Genomic DNA, 19,726 nt, shown 5'->3' on the forward strand with positions numbered 1-19,726 from the left:
CCTCATTCGGCCAAACCTCATCATCGTCTTAGTAGCATTGCGCTATTCAGGCAACGAAATCATCCAGGACTTTCTACAAAGAAAAGAGCATAACTTTACTACAAGCGCGATGAGCGACGAGAACCAGCGGCGTCGCATCCTACCCATACCTCTCAGGGAGAGGACATCTGCAGAGGCTTACCTTGTTCTACCGCAAGACTTTACCGACGCAGAGCGCCGAGAGATTTTCAAAGATGCAACAACGGCATTTAGCGCAGGTGATGTCTACATGCACGATATGTATCAGCTTTCAGGCCAAATCAGAGTACCCTTGGCAAACGCCGCAGCCGTATGCTTCAACAAAGCCACGGAGTTGGCTACACCATCGACATTGAGGCTAGACGAGGCAGAAGCTCTTTTAATGAGTTTTGAGGACCGTCGTGGTCGGATCCCGGACACAGGAGGATTGTCAGTTGCAGCTCTCGACGCTGCGATTGATAACCACCCAGCCGCTGTCGAAGAGCCAAAATCGGTACAATTCGGCGCATTGGCTTGGCAGGTTTTAGTACGGTACGTCGTCTCAGGGCGCCGTGAGCACTTCGACCAAGCTGTTGATATGTGGACTCGGCGAGTGCAAGACCTAGCGTCAATGGACGACGCGGATGATGATTCCGCATTGTCGCATGCGCGTGTTCACTTAATAACTACGTCCTTACAAAAATGTACGAGGCACGAGCGTGATGCCTCCACGGTTCAAAGGGCACTCGAGCTCGCGAAAGAGGCAGTTGCTGTCGATGAAGACGAATCTCCCTTCGAACAATCAATCTTGTTGGCGATTGCGTACGAGCAGTCTTACATATTACATGGAGACCGCGAACACATGGACACAGCTATCAAGACAGTCGAACCTCTAACAAAAGACTCGGAATTGGAGGAAGAGCAACAGGCAAGAGCTCAGTATGAGTTCGGAAGACTAAACGCTGCTCTGGGAATGGCAACCGGTGACCGGGATACATGGCACGAGGGAAACTACAACATCCAAAGAGCAACAGAAGACACACCCAGGGGAACTCCACTCTGGGAACGTCGACAGGAAGTATTCCAAGATTATCTCGAAGATTACATCCCACAAGACGACGTCAAGGGGTGCAACGCCGTAATCCGAGCCCTCAAAGCTCAGGTTATAGCCGCTGAAGCCATGAACTCACCCAAGCTCCCCGAGCTACTGGAGCAGCGGGCGGACCATCAAGAGAACCGTTACCGCAGACGGCACACTCTCGACGACTTACATGAGGCCAAGGAGTGTCGCAAAAGGGCAGCAGGAGCGGCAGCCAACCCAACCTTGCTAGACAAATTTCGCACTGCAGCCTTGTCCGTACAAGATAACATGGACCTCTATCACGATGAGGATGACGATCCCGAATATGTAGAAACAGCTCTCCGCGACGGCAAGCTGGCCATGGAACTGTTCGGCCAACTTGGCCGCGAGGAAATACTGTCCTTGGTGCATCCAACGTTTGTGGGGGGCGTTTTTCAAAACACCGCCACGGCATACAGACTCACGTACGATGAAAATATACTCAACTCATTCATCGAGACTAACAATGCTGATGCAGCGAGTGTTGAGAACACGAAACTGTTGGAGACGGCGATAAAGACTTTGGAGAAAGGCATAGCGTTCTTGGAGCTTTGTCCGGGTGACTCTTCGGTTAGAGGTTTCACAGAGTCAATGCGTCGTGATGTACAGACACATCAGAAGGAGTTGGATAGAATAACGAAGATGGAAGCCAAAGAGCCAGATCAGGCGTGATACCGTGTCGCTCGCCGCGTAGGTAGTTGCTAGAGTCTGGCCCTGGTTGGGGTACAGACCTGTTGTCGCGGTGATTTCCAGGCAAGGGAACTGGAAAGGTGTCAGGGGGATTGAGATGGTGAGGTCCTGACAAAGACTGCGGTTGCAAATATGTCAAGGAACTTGGCATCAGTCCATGCCTGCTGGGGATGCCTTCAACCCAGGCGGTCAGATATTGTTGTCTAGGCTGCGGAAATATGGCAGATTATATATCTTTCTTCACTTTTTTCTCCAATGCTGTAGTATTCTGTGTGACTCAATGAGTTGTTCTTTGGAAACTACTTGTGCCCACCGATGCTTCGATGTCTGCATCAAGTGTTTCTTGTTGATAGCACCGACCTTATCACTGGGTTAGCAGAAAACGAACGAGCGGCTCTGACCAGTATCGCCTATCTTGTCTCCTTTTATGCAAAAATATTTCAACTTAATCTTGTATAATGTGTCTCTCATTGGGAGAGCTGTATAAAGCTGGTAGCCCTGTGATGCGAAGCTAACGCTGACTGGAGACGTCTGGTTCAAATCGCAGGTAACCCAATTCCCCGTGCAATGCAGAGTAAATACAACATGGTCCAACATTTCAATGGTCTCTAGTAGCGTCCAAGAACTCGCCAAGTCAATTTTTATCCTACTCGGTAAGTTCAGTTTTCCGCATAGATCATGGCTCACATAATCCAGAGGGAGCATGCATCTAATAACTTCAGCCGTGGAGACTAGAGTCTGAGTTCAGCGTGAGCATCTGCGGCCGGAAAAAGTGACAGTGAAGCCAAAGGTAATTGGAACCATGGGAGTTTTCAAGTATTAAACCGGAAACTAGACACATCCTCGGCACAATGCTTAGCAACCACAATTGGGAAGTCATCTGGGCCGTCCGTTCGTACGGCAACCAGAATAGTAGACACGCCGTTCATTTACTGACAACAACAGTTTCTCAAACCCAAAGTCTCCAGTGCAGTCTATCTCTTCCTTTTTGAAACATGAATCTTTCCAACGTCATCGGTGATCGTAGACCATGCAACACCACAAGTTGCGGCTGAGATTCCCGCCGGCAAAAGCGGCCCGTCAGGAACTACCGCTGACCAATAGTCTAGCAAGACTTGAAAAGTGGCGCAGAACTGAAGCGCGACCATTGCCTCTGGTGCAGCCGCTTACATGCAATAGTCACGAAACATTGTTGAAGTGCTGAATCCAAGGCGAACTAATGAGGCGAGTTGACATGGGAAGAGAGCCTCGCCCGTCTTATCAGCCCAAACGGATTGCCGGTAAGCCGAGAAGCAATGGAGCCGAGAAGCAATGGAGCCGAGAAGCAATGGAGCCGAGAAGCAATGGAAATTGGTGCGTAGATCGTGTGCGGTGAGGCTCAGCTGTGCTGGATATGGCATTGTCGCTGGGCAGAATTCGTTTGATGATGATTTCTTCCTTCAGCCCAGTTTTGTGACCTGTACCTGTATTCCATTCCCTTGTATTTACAATCCTTTGCTGTTGCAGTGTTCCGGTTTGCCATTGACGTTTCGAAAGTAATACATGAATCTCGAAAATGGTGACCGCAATGGCGAGAACTAGATCGAGAGTCAACTTGGCAATTTGTTCCATATCGCTTCTACTACTCCAAACAGTTTCCGCTGGTCGAATACCAGTATACCCGTCCCCGACCCCCGTGTTGGATTTGAGTCCGTTCCCAGTCGTCACGGCCGCGCCTTCGCCCGATCAGGTCAACAAACGCCTCGAAAAGCGCACGGCGATCGTCAACTCTTGTGCGACAGGATGTATTGCCAGTGCCGTGACGAAATCCACAGAATGCAAGCTTGGTGATACGGCCTGCGAATGTGAGCCTGTGAATGCCAGTGCTGTCCTATGGGGGGCATTTAGTTGTATCGAGTCTGCTTGTGGTGCTTTCGTTGCCCAAGGCATGTCTATTCACACCCAAGCCAGGCCATCCTGTCATTCTCACTGCTGACTTTACTTCTTTGCAGAGGCACTCTCCGCGGTAAGCGTCATTTGCGTGAGCGTCTTAATGCATGGAAGCACATCGTCGGTAGGGGTCGTGGCCACATCGTCGTCATCGGGTGCTTCACCGACCAGTGGCGGTCTCGATGGGAACTCTGGTAGTGGAAATTCTGGAAGTGGAAATTCGGGTGGAGGTGGAAGTTCTGGCAACAACTCCGGTAATGGAAACTCATCTGGCTCAGGAGGATCATCAAACACGTCATCCAATGGTCTCTCTTCTGGCGCCATCGCGGGCGTGGCCATTGGAGCTGCTGCAATCGTCGTCATTGCTGCCGCTCTGGTGTATTACTTTTGCGTTCAAAAGAAGCGCCAGGACAAACTAACGGCCGCCAACGCAGCTTCCGTAGGTTTGGTTGGTGATAATCAGCCGCCAATGGGCTCAATACCTCCAGCGTCAAACGCAGGCGGCAAACCTCCTACACAAGTTGCAATGTCAACAACTCCGATTAATCCTAACAGTCATCCTCCAAGTACCTTGAGGACATCGCCGTACACGAATACAATGAATACCGTCAGTCCGATATCTGGCAGGTCTCCACCGATATATCCAGGCACAACGGAATTGGCTGCAGGTGGTTGGCAGCAACAGCATCAAGTTGAGGTTAACGGTGTATACTCTCCGCAAAGCGCCCAGACACTAGTAGGACCGAACGCTCCACAAGGATAACATGAAGTCCATGGGCAAGCTGCACGTCCCTTGCAGCCACAAGAAATGTTTGCGGGTCCTCAAACAGCGGGCGAGTTGTACAGCGAAGCTTATGCAGGGGGTGTTCATGAGATGTCAGCCAAGAAAGACAGCTGATAAGTAGCAAAATTATTAGTAGTTTAGTTGATATTGCATCTGATAGCGTGAATTACACTTACCGGGCATGTCTCTAGTAGTATTTCGTGGCAAATAGATGTCAGGAGGCAAACTAACCCGTTCTCGACGTCATAAACATCGATTCCCAGCTTCAACCAACAGGGCCCATCTCAACTCCATGGACGGAGAGTACATACATGCAGGCCATTATGCCCAAACAAGGTTGTGAACCTACACCCGCCGCAGTGAAGGCTGTGCAGCTCCGAACAACAGCGAAACTTGGAATAGAAGCCGAAACGTAATTGCAACCTTCTATGTTGCAAAAGTAGTCTTTAAAATCTGGCCATCTATCTTTGATAGCAGTGTACAGGACAATATATTTCGACCTGAGCTAGAATCATGTCAATTTGCTTCTAACTTGCACCTCCAATATCTCTTTGCCAACATTCCATGACTCAAAGTATTAAGTTTCGTAGAATATAACTCCTTCTTTACATATACTTCCAAACAAATAACCACCTATATTCACCCAGTCGACCTACATACAAATTGCGCCTGCGATGATAACCGCAGCCAATCCCACACCAGAGGCAGCTCTCAAATTACCAGCCGCCGCAACAGGGGGCATCATGGTAGAAGTAGAATTGCCCCCAGGCATCATCGATGGCATGTTGCTACCTCCTGTAGTAGCCGCTACAGTTGTAAGGGCAGGTTCCGTGCATGAAGTGACTGGTACGGACGATCGAGTGACAATATCAGGCGTTGAGGGGGCAGGCTTGCAGGCTTGACATTCAACGGTCGAGACTGATGAAGTTGCCAGCACTCCGTAGCAACTAGCGAAGGCTGAAATAGAGTCAGTACGAAGTGTCCTTCAGCAAGATTGTGTAAAGCTTCCCATACCTAAGACTCCAGCAAGTGTGAAGGTCTTCATGATTTCGACGAAATACAACGACGCAACAAAAGTCAATGCGAGTGCTTGCCGAGTTCTATGCGAAAATTCAGAGCAAATAATCCAGCAACAAAGCAACAAAGTCCAGTTTTAAAGATTAGCTCAAACCAAGCTGCGATATGAAAACGAATGCAGAAGAAGGAGGCCTCATCAAGTCAAACCAAACAAGTAGTCATGGCGACTGGCGCGTCATATTTGTTTACCGTTTATGTATTCAACCGCAACTAGTCCAACTTCGATCCGTTTTATTAAACACGTTTCCTAAGACGGCAGTTGCGGAGTATTACGTCCGATGTTGAAGCCATCGCACACCTTAGATTGTTTACCACACGGATGGAAAGCATTCCGAACCAAATTAGCAGAAGAACCGCTAGTATAGAGACCATAATTTTAATCTGGGGTCAACAACGATTGGCAGCGATAGCCAAGACCAAACTGGACGTCAGTCTTACATGTTGGAGGCTTGCTGTGGCCACCTTGATTCGCTGCCTTGTGGGCGCAGCTAAGAATACGTAGGGTGTGATACTTCTTTCGAAAGAATCTGGGCGTTTCCCCAGTTAATTTAGCTTCGGGAGTGTTGCTTGCCGAGAGGGAACTCCAACTTTCGTAGCGCCGGCAATCCTGTCAGCCGAGCTTTAGCGTCGATCTAGGTCATTCTAATTTCCCAGTTCGGAACTAAACAGTGAATTGTTTCAACGTTTGTTTTTTTGCCAGCAGAAAGCGCCTGCCAAGGTGGTCGATTGATAAGTGTCGATCGCGATGGCATTTGGAATCAATAGTTGGGCCTGGCTTGGCGTAAGATGTAATACTTGATTTGCCGTAGGAACTTAGTTGTCAACTTGAGTTTGATTAAATCAGCAATTGGATGTGTTAACTCTGACGCCCTTCGTAGCCACTTTGGATCATATTTATTGATTGCCACTTCTTTTAAGGCTGTTTCGTTTATTTGATTCTTTTCAACTCAAGAAGAACTGTAACACCATTCGCTCTGCCCTCCACAACATCACACATCAGACGAAATGTTTTTCTCTCGTGCTACAGCTCTCGTTGCCATCGCAGGCCTCACCGCAGCCGGCCCTATTCAGAAACGTGATGGCATCAACGATGGTAAGAAACTGAATGCAATAGCTTTAAAGGTAATGCCACTTCTAACCTTAAGTATTTCAGGCGTCATTCTCAACTACGCTTTGACTCTGGAGCATCTCGAAGACACCTTCTACCGCCAAGGGCTAGAGAAGTTCACAGAGCAGGACTTTGCCGCTGCTGGCTTCGATTCCTCCTTCTACGGCAACCTCAAGAAGGTTTCATCTGATGAATCAGAGCACGTTGGCTTTTTGACCAAAGCGCTAAAGGGTATGTCACATAATCTGGCACAATACACACGTTGCTAAACTGTATCTTGCTTATAGCTGCTGGTGTTACCCCCGTCGCCGCATGCACATACGACTTTGGCTACAAAGATGTCAAAACCTTCCTTGCCACCGCTTCCATTCTCGAAGGTGTTGGCGTCTCTGCCTACCTCGGCGCTGCTGCCGATATCATGAGCAAGACATATCTCACCGCGGCCGGTTCCATTCTGACTGTCGAGGCGAGACACTCGTCATACATCCGAGCTGGACTGAAGGAAGCTCCATTCCCTCAACCTTTTGATGCCCCTCTATCAATCAACGAAGTCTATTCTCTTGCTTCGCAATTCATCACGTCTTGCCCCAAGGAGAACCCTGCTCTTCCCGTCAAGGCATTCCCCAAGTTGGCCCTCGACCCCAAGACTGCCATGCCCGTCAAGACAGGAGCAACCGTCACTCTCCAGACTCCAGTAAGTAGATGAATTCCCAAAAAAAAAAACCCCCATTATGTTACCGTTGTACGGCTTCTGACCACTATCCTATAGGGCTACACCCTCAAAGCTCCCCAGGGCTCTACCCAAGTCTACGCCGCTTTCATCGCCGTCACCGGACCAACATTCGTTCCTGCCACGCCCGTTGACGGAGGTTACTCTGTCAAGATTCCTGAGGGTTTTGCCGGCCAGACTTACGTCGTTCTTACTGGCTGCAACAAGAGCGTCACTGATGACACTGTCGGTGCTGGGCCTGCGATCATTGAGGTATGTGTCTATAGTGAAAAGTTGTGGCGCGCATAGTATTAATCATTGGTCACAGATCTCGAGCTAGTTTAATTAAGAAATATGATTGATTTCTTGTTAATATACGGACGGGTTTTATGTTTGCTGCATTTGGCATGTAGGTCAAAGTGTTTGGCAAAAGTTTACTGTGGCTACAATCAGTAGCGGTAATAACAATGAATAATATTCTCCCTTTTATTACGTTATTTTCATGCATTCGGTCTATCAGGCTTGAATCGCTGTGGGAGGGATTGTGTCATGTCGTCGATCGGGTGTGTCTCTGGATGATACCGAGTGAAGAGCCCAGTGAACCCGCCGTAACGTAGACGCCTGCTCGCCACGTCCAATGGAACTCGAAAGCTTCAAAGTATGGCTTCATGTATCCTTTTCCCCTTTGGAAAGTCACATTGGTTCATAGACATCATGCAAAGTGGAATTGTCGCCAAACGCAAACGCCTTTGTCGTGGACGAATCTACCTCAGCCTTCTGCTTTCGATCAGCGCAACCGGCCCTCTATATCTCTTGCGGCCGATCACAACGTAGTGTAACAAGGCTTCAAGGAGAGCAGAGACAAACAAGGCCGACGCCCAGTTAAAGGTCGTCGCGGTAACAGGGTAAGACTGCGGCCAGAACGACGAAAAGAAGCTCCATATCCCAAATATCACGGCAATAGAATTGATGGCAACCCCGTATTTGCCGAGAGAAAACTGAGCGTGCGGAAGGGTCTCCGGGTGTATATTCTCCTCCATAAAATAAAACCGATGCTCAGACAGTAGCATTGGAGTAATGCAACAGTGAAGAGCGAGGTGATGGCGTAAAAAGCAACAGAGCTGCCCAGGTAAATTAAAGCCATTCCCAGAGTGATGACGCTTGTCACTATAGCGGCGTTTTGAGGTACCGGTCCCTTAGGGTCAACCGTAGATATCCAAGACGAGAGGGGCATACCATTATCGCGAGAAAATGCAAACAGATCGCGGGTTGTGGCAGTGAGGAATGAGATGTTCGAACAGACAACCAAGGTGTCAACGAGAGCTGCTCTGGATCATCACGGACCAAGTCAACCGAGTCATTCAATAGGATTGAATATCCCTATTCAACTGAGTCATTGAATATCCCTCAGAAACGCCTTATAAAAAGAGTCATGATTTCCTTCCTTTCCTTCTTTCCGTTAGATAGTCAGTCAAGTAAATATCATTCAATTCAGTCTTTTGTTGCCCTCAATCTCTCAAATCCGTAGCTATCTAGCGATACAAGGCGTTGATCGCGACGAGTACTACAGTCAGCCAGGCTGTGTTCATGGACTGCCGTAGTACATAAACAACGGGATAGGTGCTGATGTCTTCGATTGCCGCCGCCGTGTCTGGAATATGGTACATAATCGTGACGAGCATTGGAAGAACCAGTACAAAATCGGTAATGTACACCGCCAGCATCGCCTTGGGCACAGAGACGGCAGCATTTCGAACTTCTTCAGCCATGTGCACGGTCTTGTTGAATCAAGTAGTTAGCGTATAATCGCCACAGCAGATATTGGAAAGTTGGAATTGAGCCCACGTACTGTGTCAACGCCGACTTGAACGGATATGCCGGGCAATTGTCCGATCATGACGGCAAGCGCCAAGCTCGACCATCCTCCGAAGTTTTCGAATCCGGTCCAAACCTTCTCAGAAGTTGCTTTGGGAGCATTCACCCAGATGGGAATTAGAACAGCAAAGTAGACCAGCACGTGGAAAGCAAATGCAGCGTTCTGCCAATGAGGTAAGACTCTATAACCCCAGACACTGCCAGCGAAAGCCGTTACAACTGCAACAAGAATAAACACAAACATGTGCCATGGTGGCGCCGTGTACTCCGGGTAATTAACGCGTATCGTGGTTTGGATCAAAGTACCAGTTAGAAGCACGCCCAGGGACTGACCAGCTTGCAAGGCCAAAGACGATGTCCATCTACTCATTCCATTAGCCAATGTTGTCTTGGACCTGCTTCGACAAAGGTGTTGTTTACCCGCTCACGTAACTTAGAGGTTTTTGCATGTTTTCTGGCGCGAATTCGCTGACCCAGTGATACTGGGCGCCGGCGATGGGAGCCATACTAGCCATTTCAGCCATACTAAGATATGTTGGGCCAAAGCCGACGAACGCCCAGATGGTCGAGTATACCAAAGTTGGACTGCCACCATCAATGAGCGCGGGAGTAATCAGGAAGATGGTAAACTCCCAGACTGCCGTAGCTACCGCCGCAAATGAAGCTACCGAGAATGTACGAAAGCTTCGAACAAGTTCTTGATCTCGGCCCATGCGGCGCATGTCAGCTGCATCGGCAGAGGTTGACTTTGTCATTCGCCGATGGGACTCGGGGTCTTCAACTGCCATTTCTTCCGAGTCCATCCCATCGTTACGTCTTCCACGGACCCCATTTGGTGTCAATTTCGGATATGGTGTCAGTTTCGTCCCATTAAGCGAACGGGACGACTCTCTCGAGGCGGACCGTGGCTCAGCCTTGGTGTCCATGGCTCAAGTTGCGTGACCTTATGGCGGATATTCTGAGGGAGAAATGACGCGCAAAGGAATTTTCTTGATTGACAAGCGAGAAAATGATCTGGCTCAAGAAATAGGATAAGACGCAAAATACATGTGACGACGAGACGACCGTTGTTGACTGATTGTAACCATGACCGCCTAAGACTCCCTGCGTTGCCTCAGAACGGCCGACATGAGAGACAACCAAATCTCATCCGGCTGGATGGTAGATTACAGGACTAGACCCGACCGTATATTGCACCGTAGTCTCAGCGCACAAGTCACTTGTTGGTCACACAACTTGCATCATTGCGCCCAAAACATGGCCTTGGGCTGAGTGTTGTCTCACATTGGACACCGTCTTCTGTTGTCCTTTGGGGCGTCCGTAAACTTATGGACCAGTTTACAAGTGTTAGATAGCCAAGTACAGCGCTTACAGAATCATGTATATATAAATCTGTTTTCTTTCTAGTCCTACTACTTAATTGGCTATTCGGTCCCGGCATCTGCACCTCCACAATGCTACAAACACCAGTTGGGAGACAAATCTCTGAATCCCGAGTCACGATTTACTCTGCCGTCCGTAGGCAACAATGCCGACATAGACATACGGGTGCCTGAATTGATAAATGTCCGGAAATGACGTGAGCCGTTGTAGATCTGCTCTCCGCTCCGCTGTCTTGATTGCGAAAACTAGAGATTACAGAACGTCGTGCTGATCGTGCTCACGGGACAATACGGCTATGATTCTCAGCATTTTTGCGACCTGTCACTAACAAGCAACTCTGCTCGCACCTAGTTGGTGGCAGAGGTTGGCCTTGTATGACTCTTGTTCGACCGGAAAGCTATGCACGGAGCAATGGATGCGCCGTGTATGAAGGAAGAATTTGGAAGCGAAAGCCGTGCAGCTCCGTCGTGGCTGGTACAATTGTCCTGACCAGGACAACTGAAGTACCGCAGATCCCGCGACTCCTCATTCTGTACTCCGTACTGGGAAGCTACCTGCCCGACTCTGTGGCGAGATTAGTAGCCAGAATTTTACATATTATTTGGCCGGCTTCCCCGGATCCCTCTGCTGTTACACGAAACAATGACAATTTGTCGCCAATCTCTCTTGCCATCATCGATTGGCAATGGCAAAACCAGATAACAATGGGAGCTGGCTCATTTCTGCCATGATGATTTCATGGGTTTGGTCGGTTCTGTTGTATTTCGTACGTGTTTGGGCGAAATTGAGCGTGAAGCGATGGGGCTCCGAGGATTATACTGTGACTACGGCTCTTGTAAGTTCCCGTCGTGCCCGCTGTTGTGGGAGAAAACGCTAAATTTGTGTTGATAGCTGGCGTCAACGATGGATATTGGGGTGGCATACCGGGCAATTCGAAGAGGCTATGGTCTGCCAGTAAGCCAGATTCTCGACGAGAACAGAGTCAAAGTTGAACAGGTGGGTGGCCCTCCTCGTTTGCATTTGGAGAGTAAGACTAACGAAATTGAAGTTATTATACGCCACGCAGCAACTATATGTCCTTGCTCATGGGCTATCCAAGATATCCACAGGGCTATTTATTATACAACTCTCATATTCCGGTCCTCAAGCAAAACCAGGTTACGTCCTGGTCGCTGCAACTACTCTCTGGACTGTGGCATCTATGCTAGCCGTAGCTTTTCGAGGTGATCTCAACAATCCCTGGCGAACATTGGATGGATCAAAGACAATGGTAAGCTTGCGATTCAAGTACATAATCGTAACATGATTCTAACATAATCTTGAAGCACCATCGGTGGATTGTCATAGAGATAACGGGTCTCGCAATTGAGATTCTGTTACTATTGCTAGCGACCAATCTTGTCAATGGGCTGCACGCAAACGCACGAAAACGATTTACAATCCTGGCCGCATTCGGAGCTCGTATACTGTACGTTTCCCTAATTTCTTCCTGCATCGCTGAAATACTGAAGCAACGTAGATTGATCCCCCTTGTCGCCATACGGCTGCACCTGCTCTCACCATCTGTAAACACGCTTCCCACCAGCACAAGCATCGTGCCCAGCATCGTGACCGAAGTGACCCTTCATTTCGCCGTCATGTCTGCATCCATCACGTCTCTTCGGCCACTCTTACGGACATTCGAGACAACATACAACCTTGAGAGCAAAAACACTTCGCAACAAGACTCTCGGCTGAACTCGCAGTTGAAGTCAGGACACGCTTACCATGCGTCGTACGACTCACGTCTTACCATTATAAAGGATCATGCCAATCAGCAACAATGGACAGATGAACTGAGCTTGCCGAATTTGGCGTATTCTTCCTTGGGACATGCACCAAGGCTCAACAGAGTATCTACGGCGGTCACGGCGGTCCATAACAAAGATGACTTGGTTACGCGGGCAAGTCTTGCGTCACGGGAGGGCCTTCCAGCGGATGCAATTATTATCCAGAAGACACTTGATTGGGAGGTACAGTATGAGCGGAACAATAAGTAGGCGTATGGTTTGGGCGCGTGCTTTGTTCACCTTTACGGAGTATGATAGGACGAGATACCGACATGAGGCGTTGACTAGACCGGATAAATGATTCCTTCGCTTTCTGTATCTTGGAGACACCGCCATGGTAATGTTTCATTCGTCTGTGGCTCGGCACTTGCCAGACTTGCGGAGATCCGATGTGACATCGTCTGGTTAATGGCCCATATTCAGCCGTCACCATGCCTCAACAAAGCCTGGCATCGGATGAACGAGGCGTCCAAGACATCATCCATATAATGTAACATTCCTCTGAATGAATTGCAACAATACGGGTTGTCAGGTTGACCCTCATGGCAGGATTTGAAGAGTTTTGCGACCTTATGCTCAGTCGTTTGACAAGTCACAAACACATGTCTCAGTGCTGGGAGCACAACTTGGGGCATCCACGGCTGAGACTGACTGAATGATGAAAATGCCACTGGCAATGTAGTCAGAAGTTCTTTACCCCGCTGTTGTCCTACTCTGCTTATGTCTGTGATGAGGACCGGTTAGAGCGAATGCAATATGAATTCTTCTGAGACATATTTCAGCCACCAACCCTAACCCTGTCCGTCCAATGCCGCCTGCCAGTTGCCTGGATCGACGTTCGAACAGGCATCGCGGTGAATAGGCGTGCTTTGAGTTGCAGTCCTTGCGCCGGGCAGCTCTCGCAATAATATATTTTTAACCAAAGACCGCGTGGCGCATTTTGATGTGTCAAGCTGTGTGGTTGTTGTGCATATTTCGCCGATGATTGAATCATTCACACGTGTAAGTCTACATGAGGTATAATAAGCCGCATATGCGGTAGGCTTCCGCGCCACCGGAGCAACATACCAGGGACCAGCACAAGCGAGGAACGTTGACCTGAGTTAGAATTCTGAGTGTGATATCTCATGCATGATCATATCCAGAAACGGGCTTATTATTACAAAGAGTCGGCACGGGAGAAAATTTGCAAAAATTAGCCAGCTACAGGGTAGGTCCGCACTGTGATGCGGAGTCCGAGAGCGCAAGAATATCAGGCAGTTCATGCTGTTGGAGTAAATATTCCCACATTTATGGTCAACTGCCTAGATAGCTAGATACGTAAGTACTCGGAATGGTTCCATTTGCTATTGCTATTGACGAACGGTCAAGTTGCGGAACCGCAGAGTCTGCTGTCAAAGATGTTGCTGAGTAAGCATGAGATGCGACACGAACCCACATCCACAATTATTTTTGGACTGATGCCGTTGGAGGGGTCCAGTTCACTTCACTTCAATAAACCCAAACCTGCACATTCAATCCACACACCAGCAGTCATCATTACCAACATAATGACACAATCAAAAGCGGCCAAGCGAAAGAGAAAGGCCCAAGCCCAACTTCCTAACAAACAGACCAAGACTGCTACCATCGTGACACCGCCTCCCGATGGCGACGCCAATCAGTTCGAACCGAAAAACCTGCAGACGGTCATATCCGATGAAGAGCTCGACATCACAATTGAGACTCTGACGACTCTGGCCCAATACCCGAGTCTCACAAAGTCGAAACTCTGCAAAAATCTGCGAACGGCTGTCTATGACTTCCGACAGTCATGTACCACGGGCGTAAACTCTGCCGAAGGCGCCAATCTCACAGCCCGAGTTACAGCAGCGTTGACTGATGAAAAGTACCTCGAAGCTAAGATTTTGCTTGCCGAGATGCGATTGCGAGGAGAGGAACCGAAATTGGGTGCTCTTTGTCGCTGGGTTCGAGATCTTGATGTTGTCACGCAGCCCAATGGCGCTAGCATTGTCAGTCCCAATCGATCTGACAAGGAAAAGGAACTTCTCGAGGTTCTTGATGCTGTCATGCGTGTCAGCTGCCCAATTGATGACAATCCCGAAGCAAAACTTCCGTCTCGATTGTCTTCTCACATCGCCTTACAGCCTACCTGGGATCTCCGAGAGTCCACCGAGCCTCACCAAGTCTATGCCTCTGTGCTGGACAAATCCATCCTCTCTTCTGGCCCAGAGTCTCTGCCTTCTTCTCTCCGAATTATCGAAACAACGCCCGGCCATCTGCGCAAACCGCCCAACCACCACCCTGCTATTCTCTACACAACCGAACCCAACACTGTCAACTTATCGACAGAGCATTCAGGAATAACCTACCATAACCATCCTAATGTTCCTCACCTTGGTCTCGCCACTGGTGTGCTCTCACCGGACGAATGCAAAGCTATAATTGCAGCGGGCGAGAGTGTTGGTTTTCTTCCCGACACACCCATCCGAGAGGGCGGTGATACTAGCGTCCTTGCACACAACTTCTACTGGATTGTGGACACGGCGTTCCACGATAAGCTCTGGGCACGCATGGCTCCATTTGTTCCAGCATCGATTAATGGTCGGCGTTCCCGTGGAGTCAACCGAAGGTTTCGTGTCTATCGATATGTGCCCGGTGCTGAGTACAGATGCCACATCGATGGAGCATGGCCGCCTTCAGGCATTCGCCCTGACGACACGTACGTTTACGACGATTCACCAGCAGAAAAGAAACAGAGCTCACTCTTCACTTTCTTGCTCTATCTCAATGACGAGTTTGAAGGTGGAGAGACGACATTTTATATACCTGGCCTGCGGGAGGGCACGCTCAATGCGTATCCTGTGCGGCCCGTTATGGGGGGCGTTGCCGTCTTCCCACATGGTGAAACCAAAGGCGCGTTGCTGCATGAGGGGACTAGTGTCAGGAAGGGAGCCAAGTATATCATAAGGACGGACATTGAGTATGATGTTGAACCGTCAAAGGAATGAGCGATGACGTACATTGTCTATGAAGTTACGACGTTGATGAACCTGCTGGCGTTGGATGCGAAGGAACCAAGAAAATGTACATCGAGCCCCGGGATTGTGAGACTGTACTACGAGGCCACCAAGGTTGCTAAGGGAGGGATTCCGGGCTGGAGATCTTGCGACTGTTCCACGCTCAGGTATGGCGGTGATATTCCATAGGCAGGACTACGGGCTTCAACAGAAGGACCGGTACTAGCGACGCGTCGCCTGCCTTGGCGTAGCATATCACAAAGTGCAATCGAGCCGCTCCGATACCCTAGCGAACGTAGATGGTGAGGTGGACGGCGGGGCAACCTCCTTCGCCAAAGACCGGCCGAGCCATGACAAGAGACGGGAACCAATTCCAATACCTCTTGATGCACCACAAACCTGTGGCGTTATTTCCAAAACGAACAGAAGTGTGGCTCTGAGAAGCATGAGCTTACGCCTGTACTCGTTGACCGAACAAGGTTTGCAGCATGGATGGAACGGTTTCTTCCGCTCCCAGCCTTGGCGTGTCGTGCTGAGTTGGAGAGCCGCCGCAATGGTTGACAAAACTGGAAAATGTATCCTCTCTCGAACCCAGTAACTCAACCGTATTTCAGGCACAAATTGCAAAGAATACCTATTTATAGAGTCTTCAGCAGAACATAACGCTTTGTGGGGGTCTGTTGTCGGCTTTGCGTTCCTTACTCTTCAGCCGCAGCCCATCCTAGGCAACATAACACTTAACAACCCTTGTAGCCGGCAATAAGGTACTAGCGCTTATTTTGAATGCAGTATGTCGCGTGCTCATCATCATTTCTTCAGATTCTCAACGAGATTGAAATAGTCTCCAAGGACTCAACTCTGTCTGTGAAGTCTTTCCACCCTCTGCATCCGTTCATTTCCCTTTTGTATATTTTATAAGCTTCAATTTAGACAATTATTGCAATGCGGTGTACATTTCAGCTGTTGAGTGCCCTAGGCGCTGCCCTCCTTTCTCTTTCTTCGACAGTGGCTGCCGCCCCTGTTTCCTCCGAGGAACTTGCAGTTCGAGATTCTCCAGAAGCTCGACAACTGCCGACATCAAGCTACTTTAACCTCGAAGCCCCTTCCCACGACCTCTTCCGCAACAAGGCCCTTCAAGACGGAACCGTCCAGCAGGGTTTCGCATTCGACAACAAGAACCGTCGCCTCTTTGTTGTCCAGCTCAAGAATGGATCGCCCGAAAAAGCCGGCGACTTGGCTGTTACGCAGCTCGATTTCTCGGGCAAGAAACTCGGACACATGTACTTGAAAGGTTTTGGCCACGGCGTTGCCATCGCCGCAGAGGGAGTCGGCTCAGACACCTACCTCTGGACCGAAGCTAGTGTCAACAAAGATAGCGGTTATGGCCTCAAACTCGCACGATTCAAGTTCCAAAACGGCAAAACCATCACATCTACTTCCGCTGGTGTCAAGACTTTCAAGCCCTTTGCCAACGGGTCATCGTTCACTTGTGTCATCAACCCGACTGACAATACCCTTGTCGTGCGATATCAGCTCAGTGGGGCGAAGCACATTGCTGCATTTCCGCTGGCGAGCGCTGCCAAGGGCGATTTCTCAAAGCCTCTGGTCAATTTTAAACAGCCAGAAATCAAGGGACTCTCAGATGTTTTCCAGGGATATGCTGCCTATGGCCAGTATCTGTACGTGCTGACGGGAACCTCGTATGAGAAGAGCGGAGGCAAGGTCAACTCGGAAGTTACGAGCGTGGATATGAATACTGGCAAAATTCAGCAGAAACCCGTCCTGACCAAGGCGGGATCGACTTTGAAGTTTCGTGAACCTGAGGGTATGGCTGTTTATGTCACAGCTGCTGGAGAGCCTAGACTTTTCTTGGGCTTTGCGTCAAATACGACCCCTGGACAGCGTCGATCTAATTTGTTCTATAAGAATGAGCTTGTGAAGAAGAAGTAAATACTAGATATTGTTAGACTGTATATACAAACTCATTGAGCATCGGAATATTTCCTGCATGTGCATGCATTGTAATACGAATTGGGCTAGCTGTGCGATGTGAACAAGGACCCCAGTGATCTACAGGGGTTACCATGCTGAATATGTCCCTGCTGAAGGTACCGCATCAGCTGCTGAGGTGAATTCCTTTGTGAGATGTTAGCTTCGCCCGAGGATGACTTGAGTTGAGGCTCTCACGAATACGAGCAACCCGGTACGGCTTAAAACCGCAGGTTGTCCTCAACGTAGGGCACTTCTGCCACTGATATTGAAGCTTATCTCACCCGTCAAATTTAAATGCCACTACTCCGTACACCATGAGACTTCTCAATTCGGCAACCTTGGCGCTCGAGGAGTTCCCAGGCGCCACTCCAGAGTATGCCATTCTGTCGCACAGATGGCTGGATGGAGAGGTGTCATTAAAAGATATGCAAGATGGCAAAGCAACAGCCAAAGCAGGGTACACCAAGATCAAACAATGCTGTGAGCAGGCCAGCAAGGATGGGCTCAAATACGCTTGGGTTGACACCTGCTGCATTGACAAGTCGAGCAGTGCTGAGCTCAACGAGGCGATTAACTCCATGTACCGGTGGTATCAAGAGGCGAAAGTATGCTATGCGTATCTCTCTGACGTCTCAACGAGCGATCTCGCCAGTGACGACACCAGCTTCAGGGCCAGCGCATGGTTTACTCGCGGATGGACCCTGCAGGAGTTGACGGCTCCAGCAATTGTTGAATTCTATAACGCGTCATGGCAGAAAATTGGCACAAAGGAAGACCTGAAGGGGATCCTTTGCGACATCACCAACATCGATATCGCCATGTTAGAAGGCGGAGACCCAGATGATTTCAGTGTTGCCAAACGCATGTCGTGGGCATCAATGCGCACAACTACACGACCAGAGGACCGAGCATACAGTTTGCTGGGGCTTTTTGGCGTCAACATGCCCATGTTGTATGGGGAAGGCGATCGCGCATTTGTTCGACTTCAAGAGGAGATCATGAAACACTCTGACGACCAGTCGATATTTGCCTGGAAGCGGGACGGGACATCCAAATGGCGAGCAGGACTACTAGCCAAGTCGCCATCCGAGTTCAAAGAATGCTCCAATGTCGTGAGAGCGACAGTTCCGTGGAGTCGCAGCCCGTATTCGGTTTCAAACAAGGGCCTGTCAATTGAATGGCCCATGGTTCCGTGGGCCATGGAAACATATCTCGTAGCTCTAGACTGTCAGTTCGAAAACGAGCCCAACAGTCGGATTGGAATATACCTGCAACTTTTAGAGGAGGAATCGCAATTCAGTCGCGTACCTCTAGATGGGAAAGACAGTCGGATATTTCCTTCGAAGTACGTGGACAGGGTCATCTATAAAACACTATATGTTCGACAAAAGGATCGCCCGGCACCAGCTGTGGACCGTCTTTACGGATTCTGGATTCGAACTCTGCCCACTCCAATAAGCACTGAGGATGTCGAAGGAAATGGACGCCGGGCTTCCAGAGTTAATGCGTTGATGCCGTGGTCCGACGAGGATCGAATCCTCCGCATGCCAACCGGTTCACGAGGCACCGCAGGATCAATCTGGTACAATAGAGGCGAGAATAAATCTACACCTCTGAAGTTAGGTTTCGATCTCGACTTTAATCCGATTTGCCAGTGGGGAGGCCGGATTTCCAGTCCCGTCAAGCCTCCTTTATATCCGGGCACCCGCGAAGCTGAACTTCACCCTTCCTGGATGGATGCTCCTAGTACAACCGAGTGGATGCATAGAGGAAACCGGCTGAAACAATACAATGGAATTTCCGGTGTTCGTACGCGGATCCTCATGACGGATCAAATTGTGAATGGTACTCGGATGTGGGTGGTTGACATTGTCGATATGGATGGTCGACCTTATCACAGTACGGCAATCTGCGATGGTTGCAATAATGTGAGTTGCCATAATTTTAGCTCCACCAGTCCTTTGGAAATGGAAAGTCCTTACAGTTGTCTAGCATATTTTTGGCGTTCGGTACAAGTGCAGGGATTGTGCTGACTTTGACTATTGCGATGTTTGCCACGGTCGTTCTGGGCAAACTCATCCGGGTCACGAGTTTGAAGCTATAGAAACTCCGCTGTCTTGAACAGCTGCTACTCCGATACAGGAAATCAGCGCCGTGGATATGCAGGAAGGAAGTTTGCGGAATAAAAGTATGTGTAAGTTGGGATAATGTCT

At 49.3% G+C, this 19,726-nt stretch overlaps 8 protein-coding genes across 8 annotated transcripts; 7 read left to right on the plus strand and 1 right to left on the minus strand.

Moving 5' to 3' along the window:
• Positions 1–109: 109 nt before the first annotated feature.
• On the plus strand, positions 110–1,789 carry VFPPC_06803 (hypothetical protein; the record flags this gene model as incomplete). Its single annotated transcript, XM_018285777.1, has 1 exon — positions 110–1,789. One exon carries the CDS (start codon positions 110–112, stop codon positions 1,787–1,789), a length of 1,680 nt encoding a protein of 559 aa, XP_018138572.1.
• A 1,585-nt stretch (positions 1,790–3,374) lies between these two features.
• Positions 3,375–4,499, plus strand: VFPPC_18197 (CFEM domain-containing protein; the record flags this gene model as incomplete). Its single annotated transcript, XM_022429847.1, has 2 exons — positions 3,375–3,714; positions 3,799–4,499. The coding sequence occupies 2 exons, from the start codon at positions 3,375–3,377 to the stop codon at positions 4,497–4,499; spliced, it is 1,041 nt and encodes a 346-aa protein (XP_022285124.1).
• A 2,103-nt stretch (positions 4,500–6,602) lies between these two features.
• VFPPC_06802 (Ferritin/ribonucleotide reductase-like protein) lies at positions 6,603–7,754 on the plus strand (the record flags this gene model as incomplete). The annotated part of the gene is made up of 5 exons (XM_018285776.1): positions 6,603–6,690; positions 6,751–6,936; positions 6,993–7,399; positions 7,475–7,687; positions 7,743–7,754. The coding sequence occupies 5 exons, from the start codon at positions 6,603–6,605 to the stop codon at positions 7,752–7,754; spliced, it is 906 nt and encodes a 301-aa protein (XP_018138571.1).
• Positions 7,755–8,946: 1,192 nt separating this feature from the next.
• VFPPC_06801 (amino acid permease 2) lies at positions 8,947–10,215 on the minus strand (the record flags this gene model as incomplete). Its single annotated transcript, XM_018285775.1, has 3 exons — positions 8,947–9,192; positions 9,264–9,651; positions 9,710–10,215. 3 exons carry the CDS (start codon positions 10,213–10,215, stop codon positions 8,947–8,949), a joined length of 1,140 nt encoding a protein of 379 aa, XP_018138570.1.
• Positions 10,216–11,357: 1,142 nt separating this feature from the next.
• On the plus strand, positions 11,358–12,711 carry VFPPC_06800 (hypothetical protein; the record flags this gene model as incomplete). Its single annotated transcript, XM_018285774.1, has 5 exons — positions 11,358–11,507; positions 11,564–11,668; positions 11,721–11,942; positions 11,998–12,140; positions 12,192–12,711. 5 exons carry the CDS (start codon positions 11,358–11,360, stop codon positions 12,709–12,711), a joined length of 1,140 nt encoding a protein of 379 aa, XP_018138569.1.
• Positions 12,712–14,051: 1,340 nt separating this feature from the next.
• On the plus strand, positions 14,052–15,512 carry VFPPC_06798 (prolyl 4-hydroxylase; the record flags this gene model as incomplete). Its single annotated transcript, XM_018285772.1, has 1 exon — positions 14,052–15,512. The coding sequence occupies one exon, from the start codon at positions 14,052–14,054 to the stop codon at positions 15,510–15,512; it is 1,461 nt and encodes a 486-aa protein (XP_018138567.1).
• A 951-nt stretch (positions 15,513–16,463) lies between these two features.
• Positions 16,464–17,471, plus strand: VFPPC_06797 (FacC-like extracellular signaling protein; the record flags this gene model as incomplete). Its single annotated transcript, XM_018285771.1, has 1 exon — positions 16,464–17,471. One exon carries the CDS (start codon positions 16,464–16,466, stop codon positions 17,469–17,471), a length of 1,008 nt encoding a protein of 335 aa, XP_018138566.1.
• Positions 17,472–17,827: 356 nt separating this feature from the next.
• Positions 17,828–19,634, plus strand: VFPPC_06796 (HET domain-containing protein; the record flags this gene model as incomplete). The annotated part of the gene is made up of 2 exons (XM_018285770.1): positions 17,828–19,441; positions 19,506–19,634. 2 exons carry the CDS (start codon positions 17,828–17,830, stop codon positions 19,632–19,634), a joined length of 1,743 nt encoding a protein of 580 aa, XP_018138565.1.
• Positions 19,635–19,726: the final 92 nt, after the last annotated feature.

Source organism: Pochonia chlamydosporia (genome assembly GCF_001653235.2).
Source record: "Pochonia chlamydosporia 170 chromosome Unknown PCv3seq00008, whole genome shotgun sequence".
NCBI lineage: Eukaryota > Fungi > Ascomycota > Sordariomycetes > Hypocreales > Clavicipitaceae > Pochonia > Pochonia chlamydosporia.